Consider the following 21,045-nt stretch of genomic DNA (forward strand, 5'->3'; position numbering starts at 1 on the left):
TTATTGTATTACTCTGTCCATTTTACAATAACATTATATTACCCTGTCCATTTCCCCCATTAAACCATAACCTCTTTCATGGCAGGAACTTTAGCATTCACTTTTGGGTCCCTCATACATAGTTCAATGCATATAGCAGGCACCCAATGTTCACTTGTTGGGTAAATGTAGAATAAATGGACTTACATTTTGCTTTTTCTTCTCCTGAACCAAAGCTACATAGCGCAAGGCAATCTTGGTCAGAGTTGTGGCAAGGGAGGCAGCAACAAAGAAATCTCCGTCCAGAAGGAATCCTCTCAGAGGAGGTCTGTAAAGCAATCAAGGAAAATGAAACCCAGCAACTTTGAAGCAGCATGCAGCTTTTGCATAAATGAATAAGGCTATTTAACTCTCAGTGATAAGGATCTCAACTAGTGCCCTCTTTAGCTCTCAGAATGAAGCTAAAGGGAAAAAGAAAAAGAAAATAATACATGGATTTAAGACCTATCTTCAAATGATACACAAAACAACCAAATATAGAGAGAAATGGGGAAGGGTGTATGTACTTGAGCCAATGAGCTACATTCAAATCCCAGGTTATCTATAATATTTATATATTGTGGCCCTTTGGGTTAAGTTACAAACTTCTTTAAGCTTCAAATTCTTCTTCAGCCCTGGCAGGTTTGGCTCAGCGGTTGGAGCGTCGACCTGCAGTCCGGAGAGACCTGGGTTCGGTTCCTGCTATGGTCACGTACCTCGGTTGCAGTTTGTCCCCAGCCCTGGTTGGGTCATGTGGGTGGCAACCACTGATGTGTCCCTTTCACATCGATGTTTCTCTCTCTCTCTCCCCCTCCCACTCTATCTGAACAAAATATCGAAAAATGTCCTCGGGTGAGGATTAAACAAAAAAATAAATAAATAAAATAAAATACATTTAAAAAAAATTCTTCAATAAAATGGGACAATAATATACTCTATCTCAATGGGTTGCTATGAGGATTATATGAAGCAAACTACATAGCACAATGCTCAGCTCATAATAAGGAATCATTAAAATTTTAGGCATATTTTCATCATCTTCACTATAAAAGTGGAAAGCAAAATGAGAAAATCATAATAATTTTATTCCATCAGTTAGAAGTGGAAAATTTTCTAAAATGTTTCCTAAAAGTTACCTCAACTTAGCATTTTCTATATCAGTAAAACAATTTTAAGCAGAACAGTTATTTCAATGAAAAAACTTACAAAGAGTAGGATTAAAACCATCAACACAATTCCTGAGAGAAAGAACTTAAATATCCTTCTTTTTTCAAGTACCTTAAATACAAAGATATTCATTTTGGTCAAGAAAGCAAGTAAGAGAAAAGAATTTACTTGGCTGTTTTATACACAAGAGGAATAAAAACAGTAAAGCTGGCTGAACACAAGTGCTGCAAATTACCTTTCTTCCTCCTTCTTGGTGGGTCTAGAACTGCTGAGGGCACTCTGAGTTGCATAGGTGCCCATCTCAGTTACCAATTTCTGAACTGGCCCCACAGTTATTTCTTCTTCAGGTTTTAATTCTCCAGCTTCTTTCTTTATTTCTGACTCTACAATTGGAATCTAAAAATCAATTGGAAACATCAATTTAGTAATAATACCAATAGCAAGCAAAATCATATTGAAATATTCAATCATTTCTATAAAGAAGGCATTTCCCCAATGGGATTTTCAGAACTTGAAAGTCAATTTTCTTTCCTTCCCATAATACTGTAGTAAGAACAGGGGCTTTGGAGTTAGATGCCACTTATTTGTTGTTTGGTTTGGGGTGAATTAATTAAACCACTTTGAGCCTCAGGTTCTTAATCTGTTAAAAAAAAGAGTCAGATTTACAAAAGTAAAAAATCACCATATAAATTAGCATTTACTGCTAAAGTAAAACATACCTCCCCTAGGGACCTTCGGACCTCAGTCATCACACTCTGAATGTCTTCCTTGGTACTACAGTATTCTCCCAGGATCCATAATGCTCCTCGGTAAATCCTAAAATAAGAGTACAAGTTCTGAAACACTGATTTGTCAACAAATCTTGAAGTAACTTTTCTTTGTGAATTTAAGTTGAAGTAAGAACACAAGATTCTGCAATTCTAAGGCATTTTGAATGACATTTTAAGAAATATAACAAAGTTATATTTAGTTTCTTTGTTATTTAGAAATAGAACAAAGTTAAAGTTTCTTTAATTCTCCCAGAAATCATAAGCATTAAAAGAAAAATAAATGGCTCTCATCCATCATTAGTAGAAACATTTTTAAAGTGGTAAATCCAGTAGTAAAAATAAATACCAAAATGTTTACCAGAGAGAGAGATTTACCATTTAGGACAGAATTAAGATAAAAGTTTACCATGACTTAGTACTATAAAAATTTATCATTTGAATGTAAAAAGTACTTTTATTTGTAGTCACTGAATAGAACAGGCAGGATGCTGACCAGAACAATAAACAAGGAAGGAGTGCAAAAGGATCAATAACCAAAAAAAAGCAATAACTTTCTAGTTAAAAATGTTAAAGTCTTTAGTCTTCTTTTCCCTAAGATTTTCATTAAATTTATTTTATTTTTATTTTTTGTTAATCCTCACCTAAGGATATATTTTTCCACTGAGGAGAAAGAGAAACACTGATGTGAGAGAGACACATCGATCGGTTGCCTCCCACACACACCCGGGCTGGGGATCGAACCTGCAACCTAGGTATGTACCCTTGACCAGGAATCAAATGTATGACCCCAGGTCTACAGGCCAACATTCTAACCACTGAGCCAAACCAGCCAGGGCCCAAATTTACTTTTTTTTTTTTAATCCTTACCCGAGGATATTTTTGCATTTATCTTCAGATAGAGCAGGAGGGAGAAAGGGAGGAAGAGAGAGAGAGAAACATCGATGTGAGAAAGACACATTGAGTGGTCGCCACCCACACGACCCCAACTGGGGCCGGGGACAAACTGCAACCAAGGTGCATGCCCTTAGCGAGAACCGAACCCGGGACTCTCTGGTCTACGGGCCAATGCTCTAACCGCTGAGCCAAAACAGCCAGGGCCTAAATTTACTTTTTAATAAACTCTAGAAACTGAAAAATCCTAGAGATCATGGCTGCCGAAAGCAAAACTTTGATGATTTTTTTTCTCACAAAGAAAGCAAATCTTTCTCACTTCCATAAATGTCAATACATTTTCAGTCAGAAAAACAACTTTGTAATGGTCCTTTACTTTCCACCTAGGCAGATATAATGTAAGTCTATTATAGTCTATTCATCAGATGTTTTAAATCAAACAAAATTTGGAAGCAAAAGTCCTTTCTCATTAGTAAAGGCTATCTGAAGGAAAACACATCAGATTTAGGTTGCATTTGCAATCCTTCACAGTTCAACAAATGATAAAGTGGGATATAAATAATAATGATCCAAAAAGTAATACCTTTTAAAAATATGGTCTTAGTCACTTTAGGATACACAATGTTTTAGAGGAAATCAGGATAGAGAAATCTAGCTAAATCATAACTATAAAAAAAACATATTTGCCCACAGATTAAGCATCAACCAAGGGTGGGTATAAGGTAACATTTATTGTTATTCTTATTTTGTCTTGATTGTCTTAAGTTATCTATCCTCTCTTATATTTTATATCAACTGCCCTTTAAAGACACATACTGGTAAAACGCTTACTCGACTTTACATTTAAACAGATTTTAAACCTACTTGACAGATTTAATAGCATGAAAGACTTCAAGCATCTTCTCAACAATAAGCATTCTGAGGTTATCAAAGCGCTGAATGGCTTCACGAACAAACTCTAAGACATCAGCAGCTGCTGCTTCATTAGTGTCACTGAGAAATTCCATTAACTAAGAGAAAAAAAGGAAAGGGGACAATAATTTAAACTTAAGGTTTAATAACATTAAGCAGTTTTTAGTAAGGTTTAAGAAAATTAAACAAATTTACAAAGCATTTAATTAATAATTTTCAAATGTATAACAAAATGTAAGTTGAGAGACAAGCACCATTAATGTAAACAAAGTCACAATGACTTTTCTGTTTTATGTGCAGCAAAAATTTATCATAAAACTCACCATACAGCAGAAGCTAGAAATACACTACTCAAAATAAATTAATTGCATCCTCTTAAGTTGTTACTAAAAGTAAAATCATTTCAGAAAAAAGTTCAGAGCTCAGTGGCAAAATTTCAAATTTCAAATTATGACAACATACCTCATTTATCTGATAGTATAGAAAACAAAATATTCTTATGTGAATTTTTCCTATAACTGAATCCTTCAACTTTAAGAGGCAAAATTATTTGAAAGAAATACTTATTTGCCCTACTGAATGATATAAGTATATACACAGAACAATTTTACTTTAGGTAACTGTAACAAACATCAATTATAATAATATGTGGAGGTATTTTTGTCACTATGCTTTGGTTTATATTTCTACAAAGATGTAAGAGAAAGAAGTCAAAGTCCTCTGAGTTTAAGAGAACATAAAGATCCCTTCTGACCAGGAGCTTTAATAAATCCAGACAACTGAGACTCTTTTAGAGAATTTCAAAAGTAAGGTAATCAGAATTACGTACCACAGGAATAACATTTGCAGCCATATCTGGAAATCGGACAGAACAGGAATGTAATGTTCGCACAAGGAGTTGTCTGTATTTGTCAGTATCTTCATGCTCAGACACATTATTTGTTTTAATCACTTCCTTCTTCAGAACAATAACCAGCTATAGAACAAAGTAAAAATAAATGAGAATTACAACACATTTGGCCTGATAGCTGACAAACTGCTGTCAGAGTTGTTTTACCTCTTCAACATTCCTAGAAGAGACGAGATCCAGTGCTAACTGCAGAGTTTTCTTGCGTACTTCTAAGTCTGGCGTGCTCAATACTCTTAGGATGTCCATAACCAGATCCTAAAAAAGAACAAAAAATCCAGAATTAGCACCAGTATTTCTGGTCACAAGAAGAAAATCTTAACTGAAGAATAGAGGGTTCTATCATCACCTTAATTCTTTGATCAATAATAAAATCACTCATGGTCGAAGAACCAGGTATTTTTGGTCTCCTGATATAATGTAATATGAAGTATACAATATCACATAAAATGCATTCAAACGGAAAATGTTTACTCCAACTCTACCAAGCTTCAGATCAAATTCAGAGTTTACAAGAAATACAGAAGTCTAAGGAAAAAGCTAAATGACACCACCAGAAAGTAACCAGACATATCCAGAAGAGGTGTATCTTACAGGACAATTGGTCTGGTCTCCTCAACAAGTCAATGTCATGAAAAAAAGAAACTGCTCGCCCTGGCTGGGTAGCTGTTGGTTAGAGTGTCATCACGATACCCCAAGGTTGCAGATCAGCGCACACACAAAAGGCAACCAATGAATGCACAGATGAATAAAACAACAAACTGATGCTTCTTTCTCCCTCTCTCTCTCCCTTCCCTCTCTAAAATTAATTTTAAAAAGCAAACAAAAACTGCTTAAATAAGAGACTTAAGGTACATAACAACCAAATATGATGTATGGCCATAAACCAAATATGATGTATGGACAAAACAAACAAAAAGGGCATGGGGGGAACATCTGGAAACCTGAGTTTGAAGTTGGTATTAGATCATATTAAGAAATTATCAATTTTGTTAAGTGTGATAATGTTATTTTGGCTCTGTGGGAAATGTAATATTTTAAAGATGAGTACTTAAAAAAATTTATGGCAGATAAATATTTTTAAATTTACCAAAACTAATTTACAAATGACTTTACTTTTTTAAAACTTTATAACTTAAAAAATTTCACTGGCCCGACTGGTGTGGCTCAGTGGTTGAGTGTCAACCCACACACCAAGAGGTCGCTGGTTCAATTTCCAGTCAGGGCACATGCCCAGGCTGTGGGCCTGATCCCCAGTGGGGGGCATGCAGGAGGCAGCCAATCGATATTCTCTCTCATTGATGTTTCCCTCACCCTTCCTCTAAAATCAATAAAGAAAAAAAATAATTAAAAAAAATGTTCACTGATAAGAAAGTTCTAAAAAGTCTAAGAATAAATTCCTATGTAGCCTTCACTTACATTCATTCACCAGTTGTTAGTATTTTGCCATGTATACTTTTTTTTTTTTATCCTCAACCGAGGATATTTCTTTTTGCATTTATCTTCTGATAGAGCGTGAGGGAGAGAGGGAGGAAGAGAGAAAGAAACATTGATGTGAGAGACACATTGACTGGTTGCCACCTACATGACCCAACCAGGGCCGGGGACAAACTGCAACCAAGGTACATGTTCTTAGTGGGAACCAAACCTGGGACTCTCCAGTCCGCAGGCCGACACTCTAACCACTAAGCCAAACCAGCCAGGGCTTGCCATATATTCTTACATACTCTCTCTACTCCTAAACATTTTAGTGTAATAAGGATAATTCCTTATATAACCATAATACAATGATCAAATTTAGAGAACTTATCATTGATACTAATACTATTAACTAATATACAGTCTATATTCACATTTCTCCAATTTTCCCAATAATGTCCTCTATAGAAAATGTTGTTGTTTTTCTGATCCAGGATCAGCACTGAATTTAGCTATACTGGGGCTTCATTTTTATAATAATCATTATTCTCACAGATTAAATAGGTATGCTGCTAATTTTCTAGAATTTAATCAACTTTTATTTCAATCAGTTGGTACAATTATTTTCCAAGAAATGTAAATTACATTAAAATAAAAACAAATATATCTTTATTGCTAAGAATACCAAGTGCAGTACAAATAGAAAAGATAAAAGATAACATATTAATTGTTAGAAATATTTTTTTCTGGCAAAGACAAAACCCCAAAAGGCGATGGTGATTTAAGAGTTATATCTGGCCCTGGCCGGTTTGGCTCAGCGGTTAGAGCATCGGCCTGCGGTCCGGAGAGACCCGGGTTCAGTTCCCGCTAAGGGCATGTACCTCGGTTGCAGTTTGTCCCCGGCCTGGATGGTCGTGTGGGTGGCAGCCACTCGATGTGCCTGTTTCACATCGATGTTTCTCTCTCTCTCTCTCTCTCTCTCTTCCTCTCTCTCCCTCCCACTCTATCTGTGAAAAAAATGGAAAAATGTCCTTGGGTGAGAAAAAAAAAAAAAAAGAGTTATATCTGAGTTGAGTAAAATTTCAACTGCCCAGTCTCCAAGCATTTAAGCTAACAAAGCTACAGGCTTGAGAATTATCTCAATTTAAAAAATATTTTATTAAAAGAAAAAGGATTTTTCTTTCAAATAACAGTTACCTGTAGTACTCGTTCATGAGCAGGATGCTCTTTTAATTCTATCAATCGATCCAGAACTATGAGCTTTACATTGTTGTCACTCTCCTTAATAATTAAATCAATGTAACACTGAGCAGCAGCCTATGTAAAAAAAAAAAAGAAAGAAAAATACATTTAAGAACACATTCATCTATCTTTCACACAGAATTTGAAAATAAGAACAAGAAGAAAACCCAAGAAGCCAAAATATATTCACTACTCCCACACTAAAAGTTTATGCATTTTTTTTCCCAGAGGTATATGTCCCTCTAATCCCTAAATGCTAAAAAATCTCATTATTTTTCAAGTTTACAAAAGATTAGACGCATCAGAAATTAAAAGGATGAAAAGGAACTGTTACAGACAGAAATACTTTTATTTACCACCAAAAATTAAGGATTGATATTAAGGAATAAGGCAGGAAAAGAAAAACAGGTAAACAATCCCAAAAAGCACAGCCACTGAACATCCTTTACTTTAAGTGCAAAGTCTTAACATACCTGCATTACAGTGCAAAAAAAAATCAAAAATATTAAGATGACTCTGAGTTATTAAATGCAGAGTACAGCCCTGGCCGGTTTGGCTCAGCGGTTAGAGCGTCTGCCTGCGGTCCGGAGAGACCCGGGTTCGGTTCCCGCTGAGGGCATGTGCCTTGGTTGCAGTTTGTCCCCGGCCCTGGTTGGTCGTGCGGGTGGTGGCAACTCGATGTGTCCCTTTCAGATCGATGTTTCCCTCTCTCTCTCTTCCTCTCTCTCCCTCCCACTCTGTCTGTACAAAGGATGGAAAAATGTCCTCGGGTGAGGATAAAAATAAATAAATGAATGAATGAATGAATGAATGCAGAGTACAAAGGAGCAAACCTGAAAGAGCTCCCAATGACCTGGAACAATTTGATCAACAAAGTAAATGACAATAGAATAAATGTCAAAATAAATGACACACAATAAAATATCCTTACTGACATAAAGAAAGAAGGAAAGGAAAGACGAAGGAAGAAGGCACAGTTCTTCCTTGCAGAAGAACTCCAATTAGTAAATGTAGATCGAGGGAAATAGAAAATAATCACTAAAATACCACAGTAATAACTGCTGTAGAAAAGATCCAATGATGGATGCTAAATTAGAGCAACTTTGAGAAGAAACGGAATATTTGCACAGTTTCAAAGTATCATCCCATGATATTACTAATTACAAAAGGAAAAATCATATTTCAATAGTGGAGAAATCTGGCAGACACCACCTTAACCGATTGATCAAGGTTAACATCCTCAGTAATAAAATACTTCAACATCATGTACTCCTTTATGATACACTGAAAAGGGAGCGTCACTTTTGTGGTATTCTCCCAAAATGCATAGCTTCTGCATAATTATGAGAAAATATCAGACAAACCCAAATTCAGGGATATTTTACAAACTGACTCATACTCTTCAAAAGAGTGTCAAGATCATGAAAAACAAGGAAAGGCTGAGGAACTGTCATGGATTGGAGGAGACTAACTTATGACAACTAAGTGTAACATGGGAACCTGGACTGGATCCTGGGAAAGAAAGAAAAAGGGCATCAATGTCAAAATTGGTGAACTTCTAATATAGTCTATAATTTAGTTAACAATAGTGTTCCCATGGCAATATCTTGGTTTTGATAATTATACAATCAATATGCAAGACATGAACATTATGGGAAGCTAGATGAAGGGTAATGAGAACTCTGTCCTATTTTTGCAATTTCTCTGTAAGTTTAAATTTATTTCAATATAAAAAGTTTTTTTAAAATTTAAGGTATTGGTGTATATAGCAGTAAATTCGCCTATTTGTACAATCTGGCTTTCTAGAATAGTCAATTCTCTGAATATAGTAGGGATTCCTCATATAGTCTTGATATAATAAACTAAAGAAGAGAAAGATAATACTCCATTATTGAAAATACTGATTGGAACCATTTTTAGGATCCATCATTTAGGATCCAGAATTCATTCTCCCAGATGTAGTTTTCAATGTAAAGTATGGGGAGAGAGCTTAAAATACCAGAACCATTCCTCCAAAACTAGAAATACTGGTATTTTCTGTTTCTCTTTCTCTCCATGTATATATGTATAAAAGCAAGAAAAAAAGAAGGAAAGCAGACTATGTAAAGAATCAAATAATTTCATGAAATTTACACCTGTTATCTCCATGCCATGTAATGCTATGTAACCAAACAGTAAACTGCAATGCCACTAAATCATAAGCAGTAAGACAGAGTATCTATCATCTAACTGGCACCAAAAGAAATAAGCAGTACCTTGATTGCAGTAGGTGCACTGGAGAGTGTCACTAAAGTTCCAGCAGCTTCATATTTTACAGCAGGGCTAGATGACTGTAATAAGTTATAGATGCAGCGAATAAAACGAGCCCTTTCTGATGGATTAGCATGACAGACCTGGAGAAGAAAACATTTAGGTTTCAAATGACTTCATGGAGAGTGGCTTTCAAATAAATTTAAAAAAACAGATGTCAGATTATGGAATGCTAGTTTTCTTAATTTGAAAGCTAAGAATAGTCTTATAAGGACATTTGAAGATGCCAACCAACCTGAGATGAGACACTGTGACACAACACTGGTAATTTCAGAAAGAAATAGGTTTTCAAATAATTGCTGCAGCTACTCATTCATTTATTCATTCAATAATAATTTTTATTTTCACTCTTTCACAAGAGGTTTTCAGATGACTTATAATAAAAGATGCATACTATACACAAGTGAAACAGAAACAGAAAATGTAAAGTACAAAAGCAAGGACAACAACACGTTAACCAAGTACTGTGATAGGATATTACATTTGGTCCTAAATTTTTACTCTGATGTCGTGTCAAAAGGGAAACATGATGAATTATATAAATCCTAATAGCTGATAAAAGGAAGATCCCAGTTCTTAAAGCAAAAAAGATAATCTCTTTTTTAAGTACTACTACTAATTTGTGACCATATTCAATATTTGGGAGACAACTAAAACTGTTCTAAATGCACCTTAATGCCTTTACTTGTGAAGAAAATATCCCTTATTTTGTTTTTCTTTTCAAATCGGTATTTATGTTAGATTTTCCTGAAATGTATCCAGTCAAATCTTTATTGCTCAGGCATGACTCAAAAGCTATTCCCTCTTACTATAACCTGGATCCTACTGGACAAAGAAGTCTATGAATAGCAGAGAACCCCTATTTTTGAGAATCTCAGAGGCATCCTTAAACCATACATATGAATTAAAAGAAACTATGCATTTACAGTTCTGGTTTCATGTTAAATACCAATTTCATATGACTGGTACCCCGTGTTAAACGGGGCCACTTTCCTGCAGAAGCAGAGATGAGTTAGCAGTGTCTGCTATGTGTATTTTTTTTTTGTCCATATCATCCTATTTAATAGTCATTCCTAATGTGCATTTTGTTGGCTTCCAATGGTATCAATAGTAAAAATGGATGTTACTAATGTTTTATTTTATCCGAATATTAAGATGCAATCAGTTCTTTCAAAAACATAACAAATTAAAATGTTTCCAATAAGGTACTTAATTTTAAAACCAAATCTGTTTTCTAGTTTTAGACTTTCTATTAGTCAGTGGCCTACAACATCAAATTAACATATTCAAGGTCTTTCTTCTCTTTTGTAAACAGGGAACACAGAAAGTATTTATGACTTTTTTTGTTTGTTTTTAGATTTCTAAAGTAGTTTGGTGGCTACTCAAGAAAAGATCTTGAATTTTACTCCAAAGCCTAATTTATAATCTACTCAGTGACTAAAGAGCATACAACAATTTCTTTGCAGCTGCATTGTGTCAAGTCATGAGTTTTTTGTTTTGTTTTTAAATCCTCACCTGAGGATATTCTTCCATTTATCTTCAGAGACAGAAGGAAAGAGAGACAGATACATCAATTGGTTTCCTCCTGCACAACCCTAACCAGACCCAGGGACTGAACTGTAACTGAGGCATATGCCCTTGACTGGAATCAAACCTGGGACTCTTTGGTCCGCAGGCTGACACCCTAGCCACTGAGCCAAACCTGCCAGGGCTAAGCCACGAGTCTTTATAGAATTCTTTTTTGGGGGAGGGAGTACGTGCCCCTAGCGGGAACCGAACCCGGGACTCTCTCATCCGCAGGCCAACGTTCCAACCACTGAGCCAAACCGGCCAGGGCCTTTATAGAATTCTTTACAGAGGTTCAGGAAGAATGGAAGCAAGTACTTGGAAAATACAATAAACCAAAGGAAAAAGAAAAAAAAAAACTTTAATAAATTAGGTCATGCTATAAATATGTCTATTATTAAAATATATTATCCTAGCAATCAAGCAGCTTCCCAGAAAGACCATTTTACCTTATCTTAAAACTGTTCAAGTTTATTTTACCCATCATAGATTAGTCTTACCTTATAAATTAGTTCAACAATAACCAATTGAAGAATGTCTCCAAATGTCTGAACTTGATCAATACAAGTACTTAGGTAATCCAAAGCTCGATCCTAAAAAAATAAGAATATATTTATCAAACTCCACCTCATTCAATCAAAGGACTTAATGCAACTTTAAAAAAATACACAACTAAATAGAAAACAAGTGAGAAAATTAGGGCAAAGAAAAATTAACTGATGGAAATAAATGAAAGTTAACTCATAATTATAAGCCATAAAGACAAATATATGTTCTAGATATGGGTCACAAATCTGGGGTCTGAATTTTCTTGCAGTTAAACCAAGGAGAAAAATACTATGTATTCAGAGTACATGATTCAGGGTATCTATACAATCGAAACAAACCAGATGCTTAGGAGTATAGGTCTTCCTATTTCTAAGACTGAGAAGAAAAATCTCATTGCTTCTCATATACCAAACACTGTGATATAGAGAACTATGGCCTCAACAACATTCCTACAGTAAGAGTATCATATTAACAACGTTATTGAACTATTTCTGATTATGTCCCTTCATGTAGGTAACACCAAAAAACACTGCCTGGCTGGTGTGGCTCAGTGGTGGAGTGTCACCTCGTGGAACAAGAGGTCACAGGTTCAACTCCCGGTCTGGGCATATGCCTGGGTTGCAGGCTCGATCCTCAGTGGGCTGTGTGCAGGAGGCCGCTGACTGATGTTTCTCACTCACATCAATGTTTCTCTTTTTTTCTCTCTCTCTCCCTCCCCCTTCCTCTCTCTAAAATCAATGAAAACATTTAAAAAAAAAAAAGACACACACACAGATCACTAAAACCAACTCTACAAGAGGACAAAACACTGTAACCTAAATAAGTAGCTTTCTTATAATCTTGTTTATGAAAATAAAATGGCAGCATCTAGATTTCAGAGGAATAGATTTCATATTTTTCAATCTTCATGCATATTATTTCCCACATTTTGATAAACATTGGATAGCAAATATTTCAAGATTAGATGCTACCAAAGTGTGCAAAGTCACTGCTAGCCACCAGCAGATCCATATACTTTAACCCCCAGCAGGACTGGAAGGAGAGTTGATATCCACTTATGAAATTTGAAGTGTCTAGTAAGAACACACAGCTACATTGAAGGCCACCCTTCTTTCGCAGACATGGCTCAGGGTGGACCTTATATAAAGCTATTATTTTTCTTTATTAAACAATTTTATATCTAAACCAACAGAAGGAAAATTAGGCATCAAAGCCCCAAAGTATAGGGTCACAGAATATGGCCAAAATTTCAAGCTAGAAAACCTGCAAAGTGGTAGCTATTAAATGCCTCATCAATGTTTACTTTGAAAAACAAACAAACAAAAAATCCCAGATATATAAGCAATATTCCAGAGAAGAATTAAGAAAAACCACTGTATTTTTATACAAATTAAGTTCAAAAATCTAAGAGAAATAAAAATATACAAATCATGTACTATAAACAAAATTGCTAACTAAAAACTTGATGAGGCCTATGTAACACTTTTAATTCTCATTCAAATAGTCATAAAAATAATTTTTAAAAAGTACATCACCTGATCTGCATGAATTAGCATCATAAATGCATTCCTTTTACAACTTGCATCCTTCTCATTCACCAGAAAATCATGTATCAGTTCAGGAGCGTCAGGTATAAGATGTTCAAAATTTCTTGAAATAAAACAGGTAACAAAACAAAACAAAAAAAGAAATAAAAGAGGTAACACCCATGTTTAATAAAAACCTATTTTGTTATTTTATTTTAGTGACTCTTTGGACATTACCAAAATTAATCTTTATCAAACTTTATAATAGTATCAACTATTTTGCTTTTTAAAACTTTTAAATCAGCCCTGGCCGGTTTGGCACAGCGGTTAGAGCATCGGCCTGCGGTCTGGAGAGACCCGGGTTCAGTTCCCGCTAAGGGCACGTACCTCGGTTGCAGTTTGTCCCCGGCCCTGGTTGGGTCGTGTGGGTGGCAACCACTTGATGTGTCCCTTTCGCGTCGATGTTTCTCTCTGTCTCTTCCTCTCTCTCCCTCCCACTCTATCTGAACAAAAAATGAAAAAAATGTCCTCGGGTGAGGATAAAAAAAACAACAAATAAAATGTGTTTAAAAACTTTTAAATCAATTAGAAAATTGTGGGTAGGAATCACAAGCTTACATCTTCATCCATTAAGTTATGAAACTATACTTTTCTAGTTCAATATAGATAAAGCTAGTTTATTCAACATGCTACCAACTATCTTGAGTAATTCTTTCATATACTTTAGATATATAATATCAATGCTCATAATGACATCCTCCAGAAAGATCCTTTTAAGAACTATCAGAGCCCTGGCTAGTTTTGCTCAGTGGTTAGAGCATTGGCCCGCAGACCAGAGAGTTCCGGGTTTAGTTCCCGCTAAGGGCACATACCTCGGTTGCGGTTTGTCCCCAGTCCCAGTTGGGGTTGTGTGGGTAGCAACCACTTGATGTGTCTCTCTCACGTCAATGTTATCTCTCTCTCTTCCTCCCGCTCTCCCTCCTGCTCTAGGATAAATGCAAAAGTGTCCTCGAGTGAGGATGAAAAAAAAAAACGATCATAGAAGCCTAGCTGGTGTGGCTCAGTCAGTTGGAGTGTCATCCTGTACACGGAAAGGCTGCAGGTTTGATTCCTGGTCAGGATGCATACCCAGATGAGGGTTCCATCTCTGGTTGATCCCTTGTCTGGGCATGGGAGAGGCAACCAATTGATATTTCACTCTCACATTGATGTTTCCCTCTCTCCCCCTCTCCCTTCTTCTCTCTCTAAAATCAATAAAAGCATGTCTTCAGGTAAGAATAAAAAAAATGACAATTATCAGAGAAAAAAATTGTCCCTTGAAGTTTACTAGTTATGCACTATACTTCTTTACTTACTAACTTCTTATTTTGAGTATTTTTAAGTTTTTCCAACAGAACAATGAATACCGGCTTATTAAAAACCATCACTTAACTTCAAAAATTATTCACTCAGAGCCATTTTTGTTTCACCAATGCCCCTTTGTACATCCTCTTCTCCCATATTATTATTTTTTTTAATCCTCACCTGAGGACATTTTTCCATATTTTGTTCAGATAGAGTGGGAGGAAGGGAAAGAGAGAGAGAGAAACATCGACGTGAAAGGGACACATCGAGTGGTTGTCATCCGCACAACCCAACCAGGGCCGGGGACAAACTGCAATGGAGGTACATGCCCTTAGCAGGAACCGAACCCGGGTCTCTCTGGAGCACAGGCCAACACTCTAACCGCTGAGCCAAACAGGCCAGGGCTCCCATATTATTTTAAAGCAAATCCCAGACACCTTATAATTTATTTTGCAAATATATTGGTATGTTCTCTAAAATTAAGAATTCTTTCTTTTTTTTATTGTTGAAAGTATTACAGTTGTCCCCCTTTTTACTCCACATTGACCCCTCCTCTCTGCTCCCATCTCTCTCCTGCTTTCCCCAACCTAATGTCTGTATCCATTGGTTGTGTATATATGTATATAAGTTTTTTGGTTTATCTCTTCCCACCCCTCCCACACCCCTATTCTTTCGAGGTTTGTCAGTCTGCTAAGAATTCTTTCTTTTTAAGACCAATCATAACAACCCTGGCCAGTTTGGCTCAGCAGTTAGAGCATCGGCCCACGAACCAAAGAGTCATGGGTTCGATTTTGGTCAAGGACACATAACCTTAGTTTTGGTTTGTCCCTAGTCAGGGTCATGCAAGAGGCAACCAGTTGAAGTGTCTCTCTCACATCGATGTTTCTCTCCCTCTCTCCCCCGCTCTATCTGAAGATAAACAGACAAATATCCTCAGGTGAGGATTAAAAAAAAAAAGATTAATCATAATGCCCTTATCACACCTTAAAATTTTAACAATTCTTCAATATCATCATGTAGACAGACAGTGCTCAAATTTTCAATTGTTTTAATGGCATAATTTTTGTGCATGTACTGTAGCTTAAATACTAAAATTTGTGTAGTCTGTATAGTAGCTTTCAAAGAACTCTGCATTATTAACCACAATACCACTTTCCCGAATAGGTAACAAAATCTAATTTAACAGTAAGAAAACTGTGAAATCATATAACAATCAATTATTAAAGTACAAAGATATTTATAAAAATTACATCCTACTTCTAAATGGATTGACATCAGTGACTGTAAAAACCAAGCATTCTAGCTTCAATTAAATGGTTCTTTGAATCATTTTTATCTTATTATTTATTTATTTATTTTTTAATCCTCACCCAAGGACATTTTTGCATTTATCTTCACATAAAGTGGGAGGGAGAGAGGGGGGAAGAGAGAGAGAGAAACATCAACATGAGAGAGACACATGGAGTGGCCGCCACCCACACAACCTCAACTGGGGCCGGGGACAAACCGCAACCAAGGTACGTGCCCCTAGCGGGAACTGAACCAGGGACTCTCCAGTCCGCGGGCCGACAGTTAGCTCTAACCACTGAGCCAAAGCGGTCAGAGCTTGAATAGTTTTTGAAGTCCAAAATCTTTAGCTTCCTAAGAACAGGAATTAATTGAGAATTGCACCCCTCCCTAAAACAGTTCCCTTCTTGCCCTGGCCAGTTTGGTTCAGCGGTTAGAGCATCCGGCTGCGGACCAAAGAGACCTGGGTTCAGTTCCCACTAAGGACACCTCAGTTGCAGTTTGTCCCCAGCCCCAGTTGGGGCCGTGTGGGTGGCAACCAGTTGATGTGTCTCTCTCACATTGATGTTTCTCTCTCTCTCTCCTTCCCTCTCTCCCTCCCGCTCTATCTGAAGATAAATGCAAAAATGTCCTTGGGTGAGAATAAAAAAAAAAAGTTCCCTCCTTGCCCGGCTGGTGTGGCTCAGTGGTTGAGCATTGACCCATGCACCAAGAGATGGCCAGTTTGATTCCCAGTCAGGGCATATGCCCAGGTTGTGGAACAAATCTCCAATGGGGGGTTTGCAGGAGGCAGCCAATTGATGTTCTCTCTAACCGATGTTTCTCTCTTTCTCTCCCTCCCTCTCCCTTCTCTCTCTAAAATCAATAAAGAGGGGGAAAAAAGTTCCCTCCCTAAGGCCTCTAAGGGTAAAAAGACCCACATTCCACAAAAAGAGAATTCTAAAACAGTCAAAACTGAAAAACTTAAAGCCTTTAGGGACTAAATTAATAAATTAATTATGTGGGCTGGAGTAATACAACTGAGAATGACAGGCACTGTCTTATAAAACCGGAAAGTATACAACCTGTTTAAAGAAGGCTACTGTCACTGAATTTCAGCAGACTGTTGTCATGTATAAACTAGGAGCCAGTATTGTCAGATCTTTTGACTTTTCATGATGACAACTTAATGATAATCAGGAAAAATCTTGTTTAGGCCAAATGAAACACATCTGCAAGCTACATACAATCTGTAAGGAACCACTTTGGAACCTCTAGTCTAAAAGACCAAATGGTCCTCACAGAACTAGGCCAAAGGAGTATCTTTACTTACCTATAGATAGTATAGATGGCCAAAACAGCATTTCTTCTAACATAGCTATGACGATGCTCCAAACAAGCACGGATAGCTGGCATTAAAGGTTCTAGCAATTCTGCTTCTTTCAATTTGCAAAGAAAACGAAGAGTGGATCCTCGAATAAATTCATTAGGATGCTGAAGATCCTGATATAAAAATTAAAAATAAAAAGTAGATTTAAGGAGAAAGACCTATATTATCAGATAATTTTCATCAGATTCCTATTGATTAAAGCAATTTTTATTTATGATATCAATGTCTTATACTCTGTCTCATTGTTTTTTTATCAATAAGACATAAAAATATATGAAAAATGTCTGAAAAAAGTAACCATAAAACTTTTTACAATAACTTCTTAAAACTTCAGTTCCAAACATCTACAAGTAAAACGAAGCCCCTTTCACCAATTTTACAATTATCTAAAATCAAAGCAATATTCATAATTATGGTTTAGTTTACCTTTCTATATGCATCACATACAAGGATCATTTCATGTAAAAGTCTCCCATCTGGTGTGGTTTTAGGAACAATTTCCCAAAATACCAGAAGTAATTTTTTGATGGTGTGATCCTGAAGAGGCAGCACAAAACGAATGATGGTCATCAGAAGTCCAGGAAGCTTTTCACCATTCAGAATCATAATGATGACTTTCTTCAAAGCTTCAGTCTTTGATTTCACATCTCCTTTTTCTGATTAAAAAATGTTTTAATAAAATGTAATTATTTCAAAAGAAATTTTCTCAGATAATTGTAAAAGCAATTAACAAAAATAAAACATTTTTTCACTCTATCAGCAGCAGTGGTAATAAAGGCACTAACCCAAATGGCAAGGGTTCTCAACCTGGTCATGCCACAAACAAGCTATATGACTTGACATAAGTGATTTATCTGTGAACTTCATGATTCTTTACATATAATATGAAGGCACTAGATTAGACCTCTGGTCCCTAAACAATGGAATTAATGCAGACCATAAATTTATAGATATACTAAATAATTTATGTCTCAAACACACATGCAGCTATTTTTCAAAATATAAATATATGTTATTAGGTGCTTCAAACTGCAAAGTGGCTTTTAGTCAGTATGTATTTGCTCAACCAAAGTTACAGCTACTACTGAGAGAAGGGGGGATCAGTGACATGTTTTCAATATGAGATCCTCAAACTCAAAAAGGTTGGGAACCAAAGACTAGATTAATTCCAAGATGCCATTATATTCCTATAGGCTATAAAACTTTAGAATCTTTCTTAAGAAATTACCTAAAAATTGGAAAAAAGTTAAAATGTACTACGTTAGGAGCCACTGTTCAGAATTAAGGATAAGATGCTAGTTTACTGTTATTTAGCCTAAAAGAAATGCACTACAAAGTATTATATGCAAAACAATCTGTAACTTCACATCATTATCATTGAATACTAAAGAATTTATGGTACATCTTCTGGATCCAAAATTCAAAGGCAGAAATATAAACAACAAGCACTCTGAGTACTGATGAATTTATGATATTAAAAAAATCTTTCAAATCTAAAATTCAAGGCAGAAATAAGAGACAAGCACAATGCTACAATTGCTTTGATCATAAAAATAAACATGTATCTAGAAGAAAGGACAAAGAGGGATGACAAAGGTCTCTAATAATAGAGTTATCATGAGGAAAAAGAGAACTAGAAATAAATTTCTAACACTTAAAGTAGCTGTTAAATAGAGTTCTTTGCTGTTGCCGAAAAGACAGAGACTGTGAATGACTGGTTGGTAGAGTTATACAGGAAGGATTTAAGCTTTGGAAGAATTGTACTAGGTAAAACAAAAGTGTAGGTAAGCCCTGGCTGGTTTGGCTCAGCGGTTAGAGCATCAGTCCTTGGGCCAGTGAGTTCAGGTTTGATTTCGGTCAAGGACACATACCTCCATTACAGTTCATCCCCAGCCCCAGTCAGGTTGTTCGGGAAGCAACCAATCAATGTGTCCCTCTCTCATTGATGTTTCTGTCTCTCTCTCTCTCTCTCCACCTCCACCCTCTCTTTCTCCCTCCCTCACATTCTGTCTGATGATAAATGAAAAAACATCCTTGGGTGAGGATAAAAAAAAAAGCTGTAGGTAAAATATTTCACCAAAGAAAAAAGTATTTGTTACACAAATTGGAGACTGCTTCTAAACTTTTTCTCATCTCAACTCTTTTGCGGTAATGTCAAAAAAATATAGAAAATTTTAGACCACTTATTTATTTATTGGTTAGGGAAGGTTAGTCAAGGCAGCTGCAATTAAGAAAGAGTAAAGGACAGGTTTTATTCTTTACCTTCCTAGCTATAACCTTAAGTATTTTGGGGGGGGTCTAAAAATAAAAACTAAAGTTTATTAATTTTCATTCCATTGTACTATGTGAATATGACTACACATACATACACACACACACACACATGCGCGCACACGGCTTTTGTATATAAGAGTATCAGTTTAAATGCCATAAAGCAAGGTTTCTTTTACCTTCTCTAAAAATAGACCTCAGCACCTAGGTGTGGCTCAGTGGATTGAGCATCATCCCAGGAACCTCCCAGTTGGATTCCCGGTAAGGGCACATGCCTGGGTTTCAAGCTTGATCCCCAGTAGGTGTGCAGGAGGCAGCCAACAGATGTTTCTCTCTCCCGTCAATGTTTCTCTCTCCCCCCCTCCTCTCTCTCTAAAATATCAATAAAAACATATTTTAAAAAATTAATAAATAAAAATAGACCTCAAAAGAAATCTGATAACTTAAAATCAGGAGGTATTCCATTACTACTTATTAAGAGGTGAGAATACAAAAGTAAAATATTGTCTCCTTTCAAACTGTAAACTATCTTCTAAACGATATTTTCAAGATCTGAAGCATAATTTTCACTCTATTTTATTAATTTATTTTTGTTACAACACTCTATTTTAAACAGTAGTTATCAGTTTAAATTAAACTTATTTTTAGTACAATTAAACAAGAATCATTATTTTGGAATGTGTATTACTTAAAAAATTTTTTTAACAAAAATCATAAAAAGGAGACACTGTGCACACTTCTAAAATTAAGAAATATAGTTCTTGCTTTCTCCTTCACATAAATGCTATGAAAATGAAAAGCTTAAACCTTTGTAGAAAATACATGTGTATTCCAGTGCTAACTTCATTTGTTCAACAGGTGGTAAACCTAAAAAACAAAGTTCTTCTGGTTTTATAAGCAAAGTAATAAGAAGTTAAATGCACAAAGAAACTAAGATATTCAAATACACATTCTCTCAATCTGTTACCTACAGAGAATTGTCAACTATATTTAAGCATAATATATTAAACTACACAGGCCATTATGTTATTTTTAGGAATATTTACCAACCAAGTTATTACATTTCTTTAGCTTTACTAAGCTGAATTATGTTTTATTTCCAGAAACCAATATTGCAAGTCTAAAGATAAGTTTTCATTTTTAATAAGACAAAAGGTCTATTGAAAGGATCCTAGAAAAAGCTTAGACAAAAACTAAGCATTTCTAATTAGAAAGAAACTTGAAGTGCAAATCAGCTTTTTATTTTCAAAGTTTTATCAAAGTTTACCTAGATCATTTTTTAAGCTAATTTCGGATGGTGGTTCCGAATCCATTGGCACGTTAATTAACGTATAGCACACGTTCTCCGCAGCCGTCATGGTCTCCGGTGATAATCAACCCTTGATGCAAAATTTAAGTATAGTAGATGCCAGAAAAATCTGTAAAAATAAATACAAGGATATCATTACAAGTTACACACACACACACACACACACAACCAGCAACTACTGTGATCTT

The 21,045-nt window shown here is 35.8% G+C and overlaps 1 protein-coding gene across 3 annotated transcripts in view; it reads right to left on the bottom strand.

The window, feature by feature from the left end:
- The window catches only part of COPB1 (COPI coat complex subunit beta 1), a 52,652-nt gene that overhangs the window by 30,838 nt on the left and 769 nt on the right, over positions 1-21,045 (bottom strand). For all 3 annotated transcript variants that reach the window (XM_036258937.1, XM_036258938.1, XM_036258935.1), the window contains exons 2-14: positions 20,816-20,966; positions 17,704-17,933; positions 17,221-17,390; positions 13,287-13,401; positions 11,703-11,795; positions 9,582-9,719; positions 7,282-7,401; positions 4,816-4,923; positions 4,588-4,734; positions 3,711-3,856; positions 1,905-2,001; positions 1,421-1,581; positions 187-307 (exon numbers count right to left, since the gene is read on the bottom strand). In XM_036258937.1, coding sequence (XP_036114830.1) covers positions 187-307; positions 1,421-1,581; positions 1,905-2,001; positions 3,711-3,856; positions 4,588-4,734; positions 4,816-4,923; positions 7,282-7,401; positions 9,582-9,719; positions 11,703-11,795; positions 13,287-13,401; positions 17,221-17,390; positions 17,704-17,933; positions 20,816-20,906 — 1,737 coding nt within the window. In that variant the 5' untranslated portion in view covers positions 20,907-20,966. The remainder of the gene's footprint in view (positions 1-186; positions 308-1,420; positions 1,582-1,904; positions 2,002-3,710; positions 3,857-4,587; positions 4,735-4,815; positions 4,924-7,281; positions 7,402-9,581; positions 9,720-11,702; positions 11,796-13,286; positions 13,402-17,220; positions 17,391-17,703; positions 17,934-20,815; positions 20,967-21,045) is intronic.

The sequence above is a fragment of the Molossus molossus genome, unplaced genomic scaffold, assembly GCF_014108415.1.
Source record: "Molossus molossus isolate mMolMol1 unplaced genomic scaffold, mMolMol1.p scaffold_m16_p_13, whole genome shotgun sequence".
In the NCBI taxonomy this organism is placed as follows: Eukaryota; Metazoa; Chordata; class Mammalia; order Chiroptera; family Molossidae; genus Molossus; species Molossus molossus.